The sequence below is a fragment of the Metopolophium dirhodum genome, chromosome 2 (assembly GCF_019925205.1).
Source record: "Metopolophium dirhodum isolate CAU chromosome 2, ASM1992520v1, whole genome shotgun sequence".
Taxonomy (NCBI): domain Eukaryota; kingdom Metazoa; phylum Arthropoda; class Insecta; order Hemiptera; family Aphididae; genus Metopolophium; species Metopolophium dirhodum.
The window spans coordinates 11,721,610-11,735,968 of record NC_083561.1 but is presented as its reverse complement, the minus strand read 5'-3'; the positions used below and the strand labels follow the sequence as shown (position 1 = coordinate 11,735,968).

The 14,359-nt window shown below is 28.9% G+C and overlaps 1 protein-coding gene across 1 annotated transcript in view; it reads left to right on the top strand.

Moving 5' to 3' along the window:
* Positions 1-7,798: 7,798 nt before the first annotated feature.
* LOC132938280 (protein white) overlaps positions 7,799-14,359 on the top strand; it is a 26,338-nt gene continuing 19,777 nt past the window's right edge. Inside the window, exon 1 of the mRNA XM_061005027.1 lies at positions 7,799-8,157. Within this exon, the coding sequence (XP_060861010.1) occupies positions 8,065-8,157 (93 nt within the window). The 5' untranslated portion in view covers positions 7,799-8,064. The remainder of the gene's footprint in view (positions 8,158-14,359) is intronic.

The window sequence follows — 14,359 nt, the reverse complement described above, 5'->3', positions numbered from 1 at the left end:
CAGCCTATTGTATGGCCGCCGCGCCACGTAACTAAAAATTATCAACCTTAATAATAAAATAAAAAGTGAATATTAAAGATTATTTTCAATAAAAAATAACACAGTCATAATGCAAAAACATAAAACATAATCATACATGTATGGTTAGTTATATTTTTAAATATTGCAATGCGTTAGCTTGCATCCAGTTTAGCTGCTATATAATAAAATTGTCCTTGTTTGAATATCATTATTTAATAATGTTGATGCCTGCGCAACGTTGAATGTAGGCAAACTAAAGTACAAGAACGTTCATTTAAATGCAGTATCAATTTTTCTTATGTTTTAAATAGATAATTTTAATATAAAATTAATTAATTCACAAATAATAATCAAATAAATGAAAATGCTACGATAACATTTTTACTAAGTAATAATTTCAATAGATTATTACGGTAATCAAAATAATTTTGAAAGTTATATTAAGATATTATGAACTCCATAAGCAAAGAAATTGGTTGTTTAAATTTAATATAACATCGGTATGAATGAATTTTTATTTAAGATCAGTTTTATGCAAAACTCTTTTATGAATAATTTTAAATGAGTGATCGCTTTTAATTAATTAATTTTATTAAAGATTGTCACAATCATAACAGCTCTTATATTATTATTACCTATTAGGTAAAGTAGCCCGAGGTAAGTACCTAATATTGCTAATAAAACATTAAGCTAATCAAAAATGATTATTATATAATATATTAATTAGTCTTGTGATTTTTGAACCGAGTACCATCTAAATTTAAATTAAACTAAACTGTATAAAAATAATTATTTAATCTGAATAACTACATTTTGTTCAACGGGTAATTTTCCAATCTAATGCTACAGTAACCACTCTCGTCAAATTATTGGGATGAATACTAAATCAGGATTTACTGAAGTTTACCTTAATACCACCCAGTGGGTTGATTCTCCAAAATAATTGTGACATTCAAAAGTCTTTTCAGATAACATATCAATATAAATTTGTGTTCTGATCAAGTAAACGTATCAATGCCCATTTTGCTACTTAGATGAGGTAGGGTTTACTTTAAATTATTATTAATGACACATATACACGCAGTTTAAGCCATCAGGATATGCGTGGTTTTATAGATTTTTCCTTATTTTATGGTTCATACTTTTATTTTATTTTGCACAATAAACGCCGCATTGAATATGAGTTTATATTATTAACAATTACAAATAGGAACTGAGAGTAGAGACATAATGAAAACAAAACAGAAAGAAGAACTAAAGAGAAGCATTCCAATCTCTCATCATCCAGGTCAAGGGTGTATTTTTCGACAAGTTAGTCAGCTGACTTGAAAGCAAATAAAAATTGTCCTGTAACCTGGTGTTATTAGGTACCCCAATAACGAGTCGTTCTAGAAGATGTGGAGTATCTGTTCAACTTTTTAGTCCCAAAATAAATCGAGTTCTAATACTTTTATGCTCCTTTATAGTTTATTCTAAGGTGAAAAAGCCTGCACAACAGGTCCATAGTCATGGAGAGGGGGGATTCCTGCAAATTTTAGAAATCCATTTTGAACCAGATTAATCCTCCTAGCGACGGACCAAACTAAGGCAACCAAACCGTATGAAAAATGTTGGCTCTCATGTGGTTCCCATTTTGTTTTCATCATCATAATTAATTTATTATTATTATTACCAGAAGCGTTTGTCTTATTCATTCTAATTTATAATAAGCCCGGATTCTTTTGTTCTACCTTATTTTGGGTAGTTTCTTGGGTCTGGGAATTTTACTTGACTTTTGATTGTGTAATTTTACATTTTTTAATAGTATTTTAAATTCTATGTGCATAAAGAGTATTTTTAACTAGATATTGAAGAAATAATTCGAATTATTATTGGGAAGACTCCAAATAATATGTACATAAATCAACTTAATCAAAATTAGATTTAGCATTAAATTTTTTATTTATTTTTTTTTACTAAGCATTTAAGAAATATAGAAATTTAATAATTTTTACAACCCATACAGTGATATACATAATATAAAATATACTCAATATAAGTTTATAATATGAATTAATTCATTTTTTTTAGTTAATTATTTTACTCATTTAAAATTAGTATAATTAAATGAATTTAATATTGTATAATTTGTATGTATAATGTATTAAATGGATACTCATACGTATATCCAATTTATTTAAGTTGTTTGTTCTATGAATCTGATGATAAAAAAAAAATACTTAAAAAAAAAAAATAATAATAATATAAAGTTCTTATAATAACTTAATACTGCTCTTAGTAGTAATATTGTATTGCTTATATTATATAGGTTAGGTTAGTATATATATGTATATTGAATGATTTGTTTGGTGTATAGATCAATGACATTTTCGTTACCTACTTCCGTATTTTTCAATCAATGCAATTTTATATATAGGAATTTAATAGACAAATACAGCCATGCAGGTTACACAATTCGGAATTTAACTTATGTTGCGTAACACATCTGTGTATTATAAATTATCATACATTTATATAAATAATAATATTAATTGAAGACTATAGTTTAATTGGTTATATTATAATTTTTTTTTATTTCATTTACCTGACGGCTGACACATGTATAACATGTAAGTAATATATTATTATGGCAATGTTATTAAGACCTATTGTGTTAGATATTGTTGTAATACATATTAGAATTATACCATAGATTAAAATAAAATACATTGGTTTATTAATTAATCTATGTTTATAATTTATACAAATATAGACATACCTATAGTAATATGTCTATATAGTATTATACCGACATACTGATGTAGTGATGTAGGTACTTACTGCATGTCTTTTTTTGGATTGAGATTGACTTGTTCACTGGTTTTTAATGAGTCTAGTGTAGATTTGTTTGTTGTTGTTTTCGACACAACGTTTGACGACAAATTTGTATATTTTATACAAAATTTCTACCAGAAGGAGTGCTTCGATTTCAACATATAATATCTTATCTTTTGGAAAATTGGATCAAGATGGTACTTAAGAGTGTCATTTTTCGATTTCCTCAACCACAGACAAATTACAAAAAACCACTAAAAATGGTATTTTTTTAATTTCTAACGCTTTGTTTACCACTATAGAAACGATTAAAAATAAAAATAAAAATAACGATTTTAGTTATTTTGTTGTAATTTATAATATTAGTTCAACTTAACAGACTATAATAAAATATAAAATATCCAGACTGACAAACCGTCTCCGTCATCGTTTTTCGTATACAATGATATGATATCATTGAATTCAAATTTAATACAATCCATTATACAGTGACCCACTTATGACCTACTGTACAGCAGAACGACATCCACTTACCTACTTTTTTTTTCCCCCAGCGCTTTTAAAAACTTCTGAAAATTTTAACCTCCGGAATGCACCAACTAGATTCACCTTCCCATCAAACAAGATACTGAAGTTGAAAATTGAAGCATTATTTTAACTACTTATTGTGTACACAGACACAAAAAACCACATCATTGTAAAATCAATACATTCATTGCTCCGCTCAAAATCTAAAATAACAGAGTAAAACGGGTTTTTTTTTTCATATAACATTTGCGATGTTAAGACAGAGAAAACAATTATGCCACGGGTATAACGTCCGTTAAATTAATTTGAATTCTAAAAAGCGATGAACATAAAAGTTTTTAAGCTTTAATACTAAAAAACGTATTTTTTCAAGCCCTTGACTATAATAAGACCTAAGCTGCGTGTTCCATTACATTTTTATACACTTGTACCAATAAGAAAATATTACGGTACTAGGTACCTATCTCATATGTCTATCAATTGTGTTCCATTTTACGGAAAAATCTTTTTCCATAAATTTCCACTCTTCCAAATTTTGAGGAATCTTAGAAATTTACAAAATTGTTTTAATTTTTGTTTGAAGTATTCGACATATCTTGGACTAGCCATTGTAAAGACATGTAAGGCATCATGGAGCTCGTCGCATAGGAATAATATATACCAGCGATGGCTGCGGAAGCTATGTTATGGTCCATGCGAGCCGAAACCAACTGCTGTACACATTTATATGCTTACTTATTTAAATAAACGATGCTACCTGGGGGCCAAGGAATATGAAACCGTACGGCTCCCACGTAGTGATGAAACCACAAAAAAATAAATAAAAATAGTATTTGACATAATAATACGTAAATGATATCGTTTAACAATATTTTTAAAAAATAAAGTAAAATTTGCGTAAATTGTAAACACATTTAATTAGACTTAGAATAATTATTTAGACTCTAAAGTATTATACATAATTATGTTCATTAAAAAAAACTAACATAGATGTACAACTGTTATTATAGTAGGGGGAAAGAATTATGAAATAAAAAAAAAACTAAAAATTAAAGAAATATATGAAAAAAATTTGTCTTATTTATTATTTAATAGATATACAATGATATGTTTATTTTTCATCTCAGTGGGTTTCCTATAGGCTATAGGCTATATAACCTATAAGTATAGACTAAAATAAAAATAGTTAAAAAAATTAAAACATTTAAGGTTTTAAAAATATTATGACGGAATATTTTTAAATAATTTTTTAAAACAAAAATGTTAGTCAACAGAATCAATATTCTTAAAGCACAATTACTTCTGGTTTTGAAACGACCATATATTTTTAGATTCTGAGCAGAGCGATGAATTCAATGATTTTACAATGACGTGTGTGTGTTTTAAAAAAAATATATTTCGTGTCTGAGTACATGATAAGGTAATCGAAATAATGCTTCTATTTTCAACTTCAGTATCTTCTCCAGTGTGAAAGTGAATCTAGGTGGTGCAATCGTGAGATCAACGTTTATAATTCTAAGTACCTATCTGGTTTTCAAAAGCACCGGGAAAAAAATTTCAAGAAGAAACGAGAATTTTTACGCAAAATCGGTTTAAATCGATTTTGGTTTTTGGTGTAACTCTATAAAAAATAACCGTAGATCCATGAAATTTTCACAGAATGATTAGCATTTTCCATGAAAACCTTTCAAAATTAATGACTCAAGTTGAGCTATTTCTTTATGCCTATGCATATTCAATTATTGTTTATTATTAGTTTTTTTTAATAATGTCAATAAAAAAATGTTTGCACTGTCAAAAAACTTAAAAATGAAATATAACGTTCCTCATGAGTTAAGAAATTAAAAAAGCATAAATACCCACAATAATTTTTTATAAGCGTCTGAAGTTCAAATTTCGTATGAATTAATAAAAATCAAGAAAATATACTGATTATTGTGAGTTAAAAATTGATAAAAAAATTTTATAGGCATTTAAATGTCAAATGTTGAATTTTTTTTTTATAGCTTTCAGGATTGAAATTTAAAACAATAGGCTCCACGTCCACGTATATAGTTCATTCTGTAACCAAAAAATCTAAAAAATATATAAATAGTTTTTTTTATAGATATTTTAAGTTAAAATTTGGATTTAGTTACATATTACTAATAATATAAGTACCTATTAAACTTAAATACCTAGTAGCTACACTGTAGGTACACTATATTATTGTGGATCCGTAAATCGTGGTACTCACGTCCACGAATAAGAATAAATCATCTATGTAAAATAGTTTATATTTGTATGGTTGCTATAATTCTGTTATAATTTTTAAGTATTAAATGGACATATTTCGTAAATAGTTAAGTACAAAGTATAAGTTAATTAATTAATAGTATCTATGTAAAATAGGTGAATGAAAAATGTAAATATAATATAATATAGATAGTACAACTTTTTTTAGTAAGAAATAAATAGGTAGCTATATAGATATAAAACATAACGAAGTTAGGTACTTGTTACGAATTTGATGTATTGTCGTCATCCACCACCTTCTTTTCTTTGGACTATGACATTTTTTAAATATTTACAAAACATAAAAATAAATGCGAAGAACAAACTAGTATTTCGTCGTTGTCACTTATCATGAGTGCTCGACTTGGCATAATTAAAGTACAAGGACTGTTTACTTTTCAAAAAAAAGAGACCCCATCACTTGTTTAACGTTATTGAGCCACGGAGGCTATGCCCCCACACACCCCTAATACCCTTTTTAAATCATATTAAAAATATTTATAAATCATCATTTAAAAAAATAATACAAGTTAATATAAGACATAGGTAATATATTACTCTATATATTATATTATATTTATAAATAATAAAAAACTCTAAAGGATAATATACCTAAATTAATTAATAGTTTAGAGTTTACTAGTAATTAGTTAATATTAACTAATTTATAGATCCGTATTCCATAGGCATGCTCATGAAATAATCCATATTCCATAAGACAAATTCTGCGCAGAATAATGAAGCGTCCCCATGCTTTCCCCTTAAAAATAATAGTAGGAGTACGCTATAATTTCTGAAAAATTAGTTGAGGTATTCCGCCCCCCTGCGTACCCCGACCCGAGCACTACTTATCATGGTCCGATAAATTATTGATATTATTTTTTTTATAACCCACCACCAATATTTGCCATAACAGCCAGCTGTGGGAACACTGGAACAGTGTACTTGGCTACTTGTACAAGTGCTCAAGTATTAGCCTACTGTGAACAGGGTAATCGTGCACTGGTCAAATGTACAATTATTGGCGTATTTGACAAGTACACCAGTCGTGGAAATCCGGCTTAAGACATAATTCGTCGTGAAGCATGATATATTACCATTAGACACGATAAATAATGTATCCGATATGGCAATATGTACATACAGCCGTGCAGTGATCTAAGTTATTTATTTATTATTTTATACAAGTAAGTAGTAACTTAATAATTGTGTAGGTAGATCGTAGGTATGCGTCAACCGCACAATCGCATACATCAATCAATGATATATTGATATTATACATACCGTTCATTCCGCATAGTAAACGTTACAGTACCATTTACGACATCTTATTTCTAAATTAATTACTACAGTAACAGTAGTTACACTCTCAGTAAGAATAGGTATAATTTTAAACTAATTAAAAAATCTGTATTTTCATAGTATTTTCAGTATATAATCACAAATGTTATGTTGAAAAGAATCCGTTTTAATCAGTTATTTTTAATATAAGAGCAAATTGACAGAATTATCAAATTTAACGGTAAGAATATAAAGGATTTTTTAATATTTTTCTTTAGATCAAGTTACGATAATTTTTATACTCCAAATAACAGAGTAAAATGGAAGATTTTTTGCGTACAATGCGCTATCTTATGCGATAGTGAGACGGAGACGATACGCGCGTACGAGTGTACGACGTCCCTCTTAAGTTAGAAAGAAAAAACAAAAATAAATTGCTTAATGCTTGCAAGGTGAATATTTCAATATCAAAATAAATTATAAGTACCTATGCCCAATACCTATAGATGTTAGAATTATTGTATGTAATATCAACCCTATACATTGCATACAAGTATTAACATGTTTATTATGATCAATACTATAGACGTGCCACATGCCTATATAGGTATATCGTATGAAACAGAGAAGATCGTGATGGCAATTTTCCAAAGATAATTTACCCATGTATAGGAGTCAAGACGTACAAGTCGACGATAATATGAGTGTTAGCTGGTTGCCTGTGGCCCAGTCTGTGGGTATAACATTATATCGATGTCGTACCTTTTACGTGTTTATGCATTTTTACCGTCTCGACGTGTTACGTAACAACTCGTCGTCTTCCCCTTCTACACCGATGGCGTCGGCGGTGGGTGCCCGGCTGACTGACGTTGCCGTTTCCGTGCTTGAGATCAGTTTACGATGAACGGTCGGTGATCTCTGACATACCGTGTATCTTGTACTGTGGTATTATTATTATCATTACATCCGTTCATACCACGCGGAATGTGGCGCGCACGATAGACCTGAAAAACGGTCGACGAGTAGCACTGCAGTTGCTCTGTACGCGTTGTATACGATAAAGTAGAATAGACGGATCGTGTTGGAGAACAGGAAAAACGACCTGTTCCCAATTTGGCGTGCGTTTTCCGACCGTGCGTGTTCGCCATGGGCCGCAAAGGTGAGAAGAAACCGTTGTTGGCCAACAGCAATGCCGACAATTCCCGACCAGAAAAAGATGTCACCCGTTACCGGAGTCTGGTGAGTACCTGTGCACACTGCACAGTTTTTAACGGTTCTCTCGACTTGGACGAATGATTATGAAAAAATACAAAAGTACGAAGCGGCCGTACGTTCGATGTTGTCTAGATTCTGCAGGGTAGGTGTATTCGGTTTTATAATTCTGGACAGCAAATACTCTATCCGTTATAGAGCACCAAATCCCGTCGAGAAATGTCGGTCATTTTCTTTTACGTACAAACCCGTCTCGGAGACTTTGATAAAAAATAGGTGACATAAACATTTTGTACTCGACACTTGGGGGGTCTGAATCCTGAAAGGTTGCGTTCATGTCGTCAACTTCTATTAATCATAATAATATGCACATTGTGGCATTATGCTATAAACGTGTATCATAAATGTAAGGTATCTCTGCAGCAGTTCTGTTCATAAAATTTAATGTACTTATAATATATGTGGGCGAATGCTTATACAGTGCTGGCAAATACGTGTTTCTAGTTTGCGGTGGACTTTTTCAATACAATTTTACTGTTGTTTTCCTTCTGGATGTTTAAACTTTATACTTGGATAGTTTGATAGGTTACAGGATACAGGGGTGCCTAACTATTATTATTTATTACTGTTGACTTTTTCTTACACGTCAATGCCTATGCCATTATAAAACTTGCTGCACGGCGTATCTGAATTATTGTTTGAATTTAGAAATAAAAATGAATAATAGACGTTGAATATAATTTTTACTTGTAAACGAATGAACGAGGGTATTACACCAAAAAAAATAAATATTATGTGGTTATTATTTATTTAACGAGCATAAAGCCCAGTATGTGTCCGTATAAGTAGTACAATTGTACCAATATATATATTACAAATATGTAAAAGAATAAATAAGTGCATAGTGGTATAGTTACATAAATAATAAATTACAGAAATAAGTTTAACTTGGCAAGTAGGAATATAAATTAGAAAACAAAATAATGTAACTAGAAAAATAGACAGCTATTTTCCCAGGTGAATCATTATGTTTATGGAATGGATATTAGTAGTATATTAGTAGAACTAACTAGTAGAATAAAAGAAATTTGGGATAGTGTGAAACAGGAAGGAATATAAAAATTTAACTTGAAGAGAAAATAAGGAAAATCTATGCGTCTATACATAGATAGCATCAGCTTACACAGGTCAGTGGCGGTCAAATGATATTATCAAAATGGGGGGGGGGGGGGGGGTGACAGCTCTTTTAATGTGCACTATTTGATTATTAAAAATATGATTTATGGTTATCAGATCTTAAACATTGAAAAAGGTCATGGGAAGTCTATTCCCTCTCCCCCCCATAACCCCCTGATTGACCGCCACTGTGTTAAGTTAGCCTTTATAATCTTTTATCCAATAAGGATGCGAAACATAGTTTACACAGTAGGTATACACGTGACACGGTAAAATCCAGTTCTAAAATTACAGTCTAGAAAATAATGTGCTAATATATAAAATGTATAGTCTATTTTTTTTATAATTACGACATTATATATTATATGGCCTTTATTTGGTACAAAAATCCTAGTCGAATATAAATATTTTTCAATTATTCAAAATTTATTTCAAATAGAAATTTTAAAATGATTCGTTTATTTTGTATAGTGTAACTGTGTTAATTATTAATCCTGTATAAGCACATGATCTGGGTATAACAAAAAAGTTCCTAGGTAGGGGGAGGTAAATTTTTTTTCTTTAACATGACTATTTTCATACAGTTAATAATGTTGGAAAAAAATCGAAATATTGAAATAGATCTCATTATAATATTTACTACATATTAAGACTTAAATAAATACTCAGATTTACGATATTTTATTTATAAAATTTAAAAAAAAAAGTACTTACATGAGTTACATGTTCTATATTTTAGATTTTAATAACTATAGAAAGTTTACTTTTGTTTAATTTAGATAGTAAATATTCTTTTGAATCTAATTTAAATGACCTAATTATAATCATATTGTTATAACATTCATGTTCCATTCAATATAATGTTTTAATATTTACCTAAGAACATCATTTAGTTTGGAAAAGAGAAGGGGTTATCTTAGCCATTAACTATGTTACAGAAGCATCTAATTATAAGGTCAAATATAGGAAAACGTCATGGTTGATAACTGACGATTAATTAAAGTATATTACCATTTTTATATCAGCGAGTAAATCATTTAAACAGTTTTTGTTCAAATAAACACGCACGTAAATTACATTACCATTTACCTCCGTATACCGTAGTTGTACGTTATTATTACATCAAAATATTTCGCTGATCAAAAAGCTATAATTCAAAATTTGATCTTATCAAAATATTATATACTTTGGTCGACAAAATTGAGAACCCATTACCCATAATCAGTAATCAGTGTATGGACTACTAAGCTGCGAGAACCACTACTTGAATGAGCATGATACATATATACTTGCCACTTGGGTATTGTTTAATTCGATGGAAGATAATACTGTACCAATTATTATCATTATACATTTGAAAGTGAAGATAAATCGCTATAAATTCGATATTGTTTTCTAGCGAATGTCAGTTAACACTGCACGTCTGCACTAGCTGAGATTCTTTCAATTTATTTTCCCATAAATTAATAAATTAAATTAGCTATTGCCGGATAAATAGTTTTTTCATACGCTAACGGAAAATGCTAAGGCAATCAAAAAATGACTTTTTCTAAACATCGACCTTTTTTTGCAATCAATAGATAATTTTTTAATATAGTCTCTTTCAAACTTTGGAACCATAATAGTGTTGAACAGGACAACATTGTTAAGCTTTAGTAATTATGTTTTTGTTTATTTATCTATATAGTTTATTCAATTTCATAGTTGAAAAATGATTCTTGAATCTCTATAAATATATCATGATTACTATTATATAATGTTATTACAGTAGTTACTAGTTTCGCCTAAAGGTTAATAATCGAAATCAATCATTTCTTTGGAAATCTCATAATATTGTATTTGTTTCATGACCTTACGCCGGTGCATATTTTATTCTTGAATAAAAAATTCGTAACGACTAATTTACATATGTGTTGAGCAATGCAGTTCTGTCTATCCTTTATACGCGTAATTATAATATATTAAAATAATAATGATCATAATAATATATGCTACGACTTAAATATTCTCATATACAGTCTACTTACTATTATCGAGCAATCACTAATAAATAATCGAGTAAATAATATACATTAATAGTGCAAACCTAATATTATAATACTTATAAACTATGATTATATGATATTAGGTACGTACCATGTACCTATAAATGGATATGATAATTTCGTATGATGCATTTGTTGTCGACGTTTTTTGCGCGTGAGTACGTTTATTAATATATATAATATAATATGTTATAATTAACACACTTTTCAGTTTTCACAACTAAACAGATAACTCACTCAATAAGGCAATGGCCTATATGGTTATAATTAAATGCATGATTTATCGTAATGTAAACATAAACAAATGAAAGTATTACAAAATGCGAATATGCAATATAATTTTAACTCAAACCATGTAAATAATTCTGCCCAATTGTCGATTCCTATTTCCTGCAGTATACTCGATGGATTTCGTAAAATTTATTAAAGTTGTACATTATGTAGTAGATTCTAATCGGAGCGATGCGTTATACGTTTTTTTGTGTTTTTGTCACTCTTTTCATTGTAGAAAACATGCTCCGATCATCAACTCTAAAGAAGGTTTCCGATAGTGAATCGGATCTAGTTTACAAATTAACGGGGAGGGAAGGGGAGTCAAATGTAAAAATGTCCATTACTTTTTAAAATAATCAGTAAAAACAAAAAATAAAATACGAAAACGCTTGAATGTTTCGCAAAACTAATTTTTGAAAAAATTGATTTTGTTTTTTGTTGAAATTCACAAATACTAAGTATTTAGAGTAAATGTAGAAACTTTTTCACCAAATATTTATGTTTGCTTTTTCCAGACAGCAACATTTTTAAAGCTTGATAATCTAATACAACGCGTTATTCATAAGCAAATAAGTTATTGTTTTTACAATATTTAATTAAAATATATATATAATATTATATATATATCAAAAGCGCATTGTAACAACTTTTATAAGCATTTGAATCTCAAAATTCATCAAAATCAAAAGTTGTTTTCTAGTCGAAAATTAATACAATTTTCAATTTTTATAACTCTGCTTTGAACATTTAACACAAGTTTCATCATAAGTTACTGAGTTATTCTTATGGAAATCTCAAAACGCATAATACACACTATATTTTTTTGTGGACATTTCAAGTTAAGTTTTTACAAAATTTGATATTTTTGACAAAAAAATAACTAAAATCGTTATTTTACTTGTAGGGGCGTGAAATTTATCTTTTTTACGTTTGTTAATATTTACTATACACAATGACATTTTACAAATTATTTATATTAATTTTAAGTATTTATACCACGAACCTTTTCACACCGTTTTACGGTACGTCGGTATTGACTTTTCTAATAATTTAATAAAAGTTATTTGAAAAATTAGATCAACCTATACCGTACTACCAATAGAGAAATAAATCACTAATGTCATAAATATATAATAACATTTCCTTAGAACAATTTCCGTTCAGAACCGTTTTTCATTGTATAAAATGGATTATCATTGAATTATAATTGAATACATCCATTACAGTGGCCTACTCAATGACGAGGTACCTACACTCGCGATAGTCGACACATATTCTACAGCAGAGTTTCCGGTTGTTTTAATTTTAAAACCAAAATGTAAACTTAGCTCAGTGTTCACAATTTCAACATTTCTAATTTCCTTAAATCAAAAGGTTATTTATTTTATAATTTTCTCGAAAACTATTTTATGTTTTCTAATATTATCGATATACCTATATTAGACGCACCACCATTAAGACAAGAACACTTGAATTATGCATGATTGCTGTAGGTGGATGAAGATTCGTCAGATGAATGATAATTTCTAAATTGCATATTCAGATAATAATTGAATAATATCTATATTCGATCGTATTCTTTCAAGTCTTCACTCTTCAATCTCATATATTATTATTATGATAATGATATATTATGCAAATTGCTCGAGGCAAATGCGTGCATAGTAATCTAATACGAAGGCGAGTGAGTTATGCGAGTTCCCATCATTTGACATTTCTGATCCGATGTCAATTGATACTTTTAGCCTAAAGCTTGACGGACATTTTCCCTTTGTGGTGGCGATCGTTCGAGCAAACCATTCTATAATATTGAGATACAGCGTGTATTGGTTTACATGCGGAGGGCCCGTAATTCTTTGATATGGTTTCCACGATCACGTAATTTCGCATTTTTATTTATCGATTGACTATTAATACAGTGATAGTTTGTAATAAATGTTTCTCAAACAGTGACAGCGTTTGCGCAAAAACGTTAACGTCGTCGTTACAGAACTATACGCAAGATGGCCGAGTTAATAAAAATAATCAACTTGAGTTATAATTTAATAGGAAATTAACAAACGATATGGTAAATTATAAAAGTTTAAAGTTAATATGGAGACAAATATTAACTAAACGCGGAATTAAAATGAAGTTAAATATTTTAGATTCTAAACGAAGGGATCGATGTATTTTAGTTTTACAATTATGTGTTGTTGTTTTTTTATTTGACACTTTACAGTAGAAAAAATTTTTCGATCTTCATCCTCGAGAAAAAGGTTTCTAGTGGGAAATTGAATGTATAGGCACAATGGTCAATGGGAGCTAAAAGTAAAAACTTGCCAATACTTTTCTTAATAATATACGTATACGTACCTATATATTTTAATTACGCATTACCAACTTTTGACAAAATCGATCTTGATATTTTGTTGTAATTCAAAAACAAATAACCCGAGATACTTTATAAAATATACAACAATTAATATTTATATTTGCAATCCCTAATGAATTAATTTTCAAAATATTTTTGCTCTTTTTGAAATTATCGAATTTTTGTCTATAAATATTGTTTAAAATTTACATGCTCGACCAAAACACTTGAAAATTTTATTCACCGTACCTTAAAAAGTGTTCTTACTGAAATTAAAATACAAAGTTTAGTGTAAGACCTCAAACATGTTTATGAGCGTATGCGGTATAATTATATAAAAATTGGATATTCACACGTAAAATAAAGATATTTCCTTTTGTTG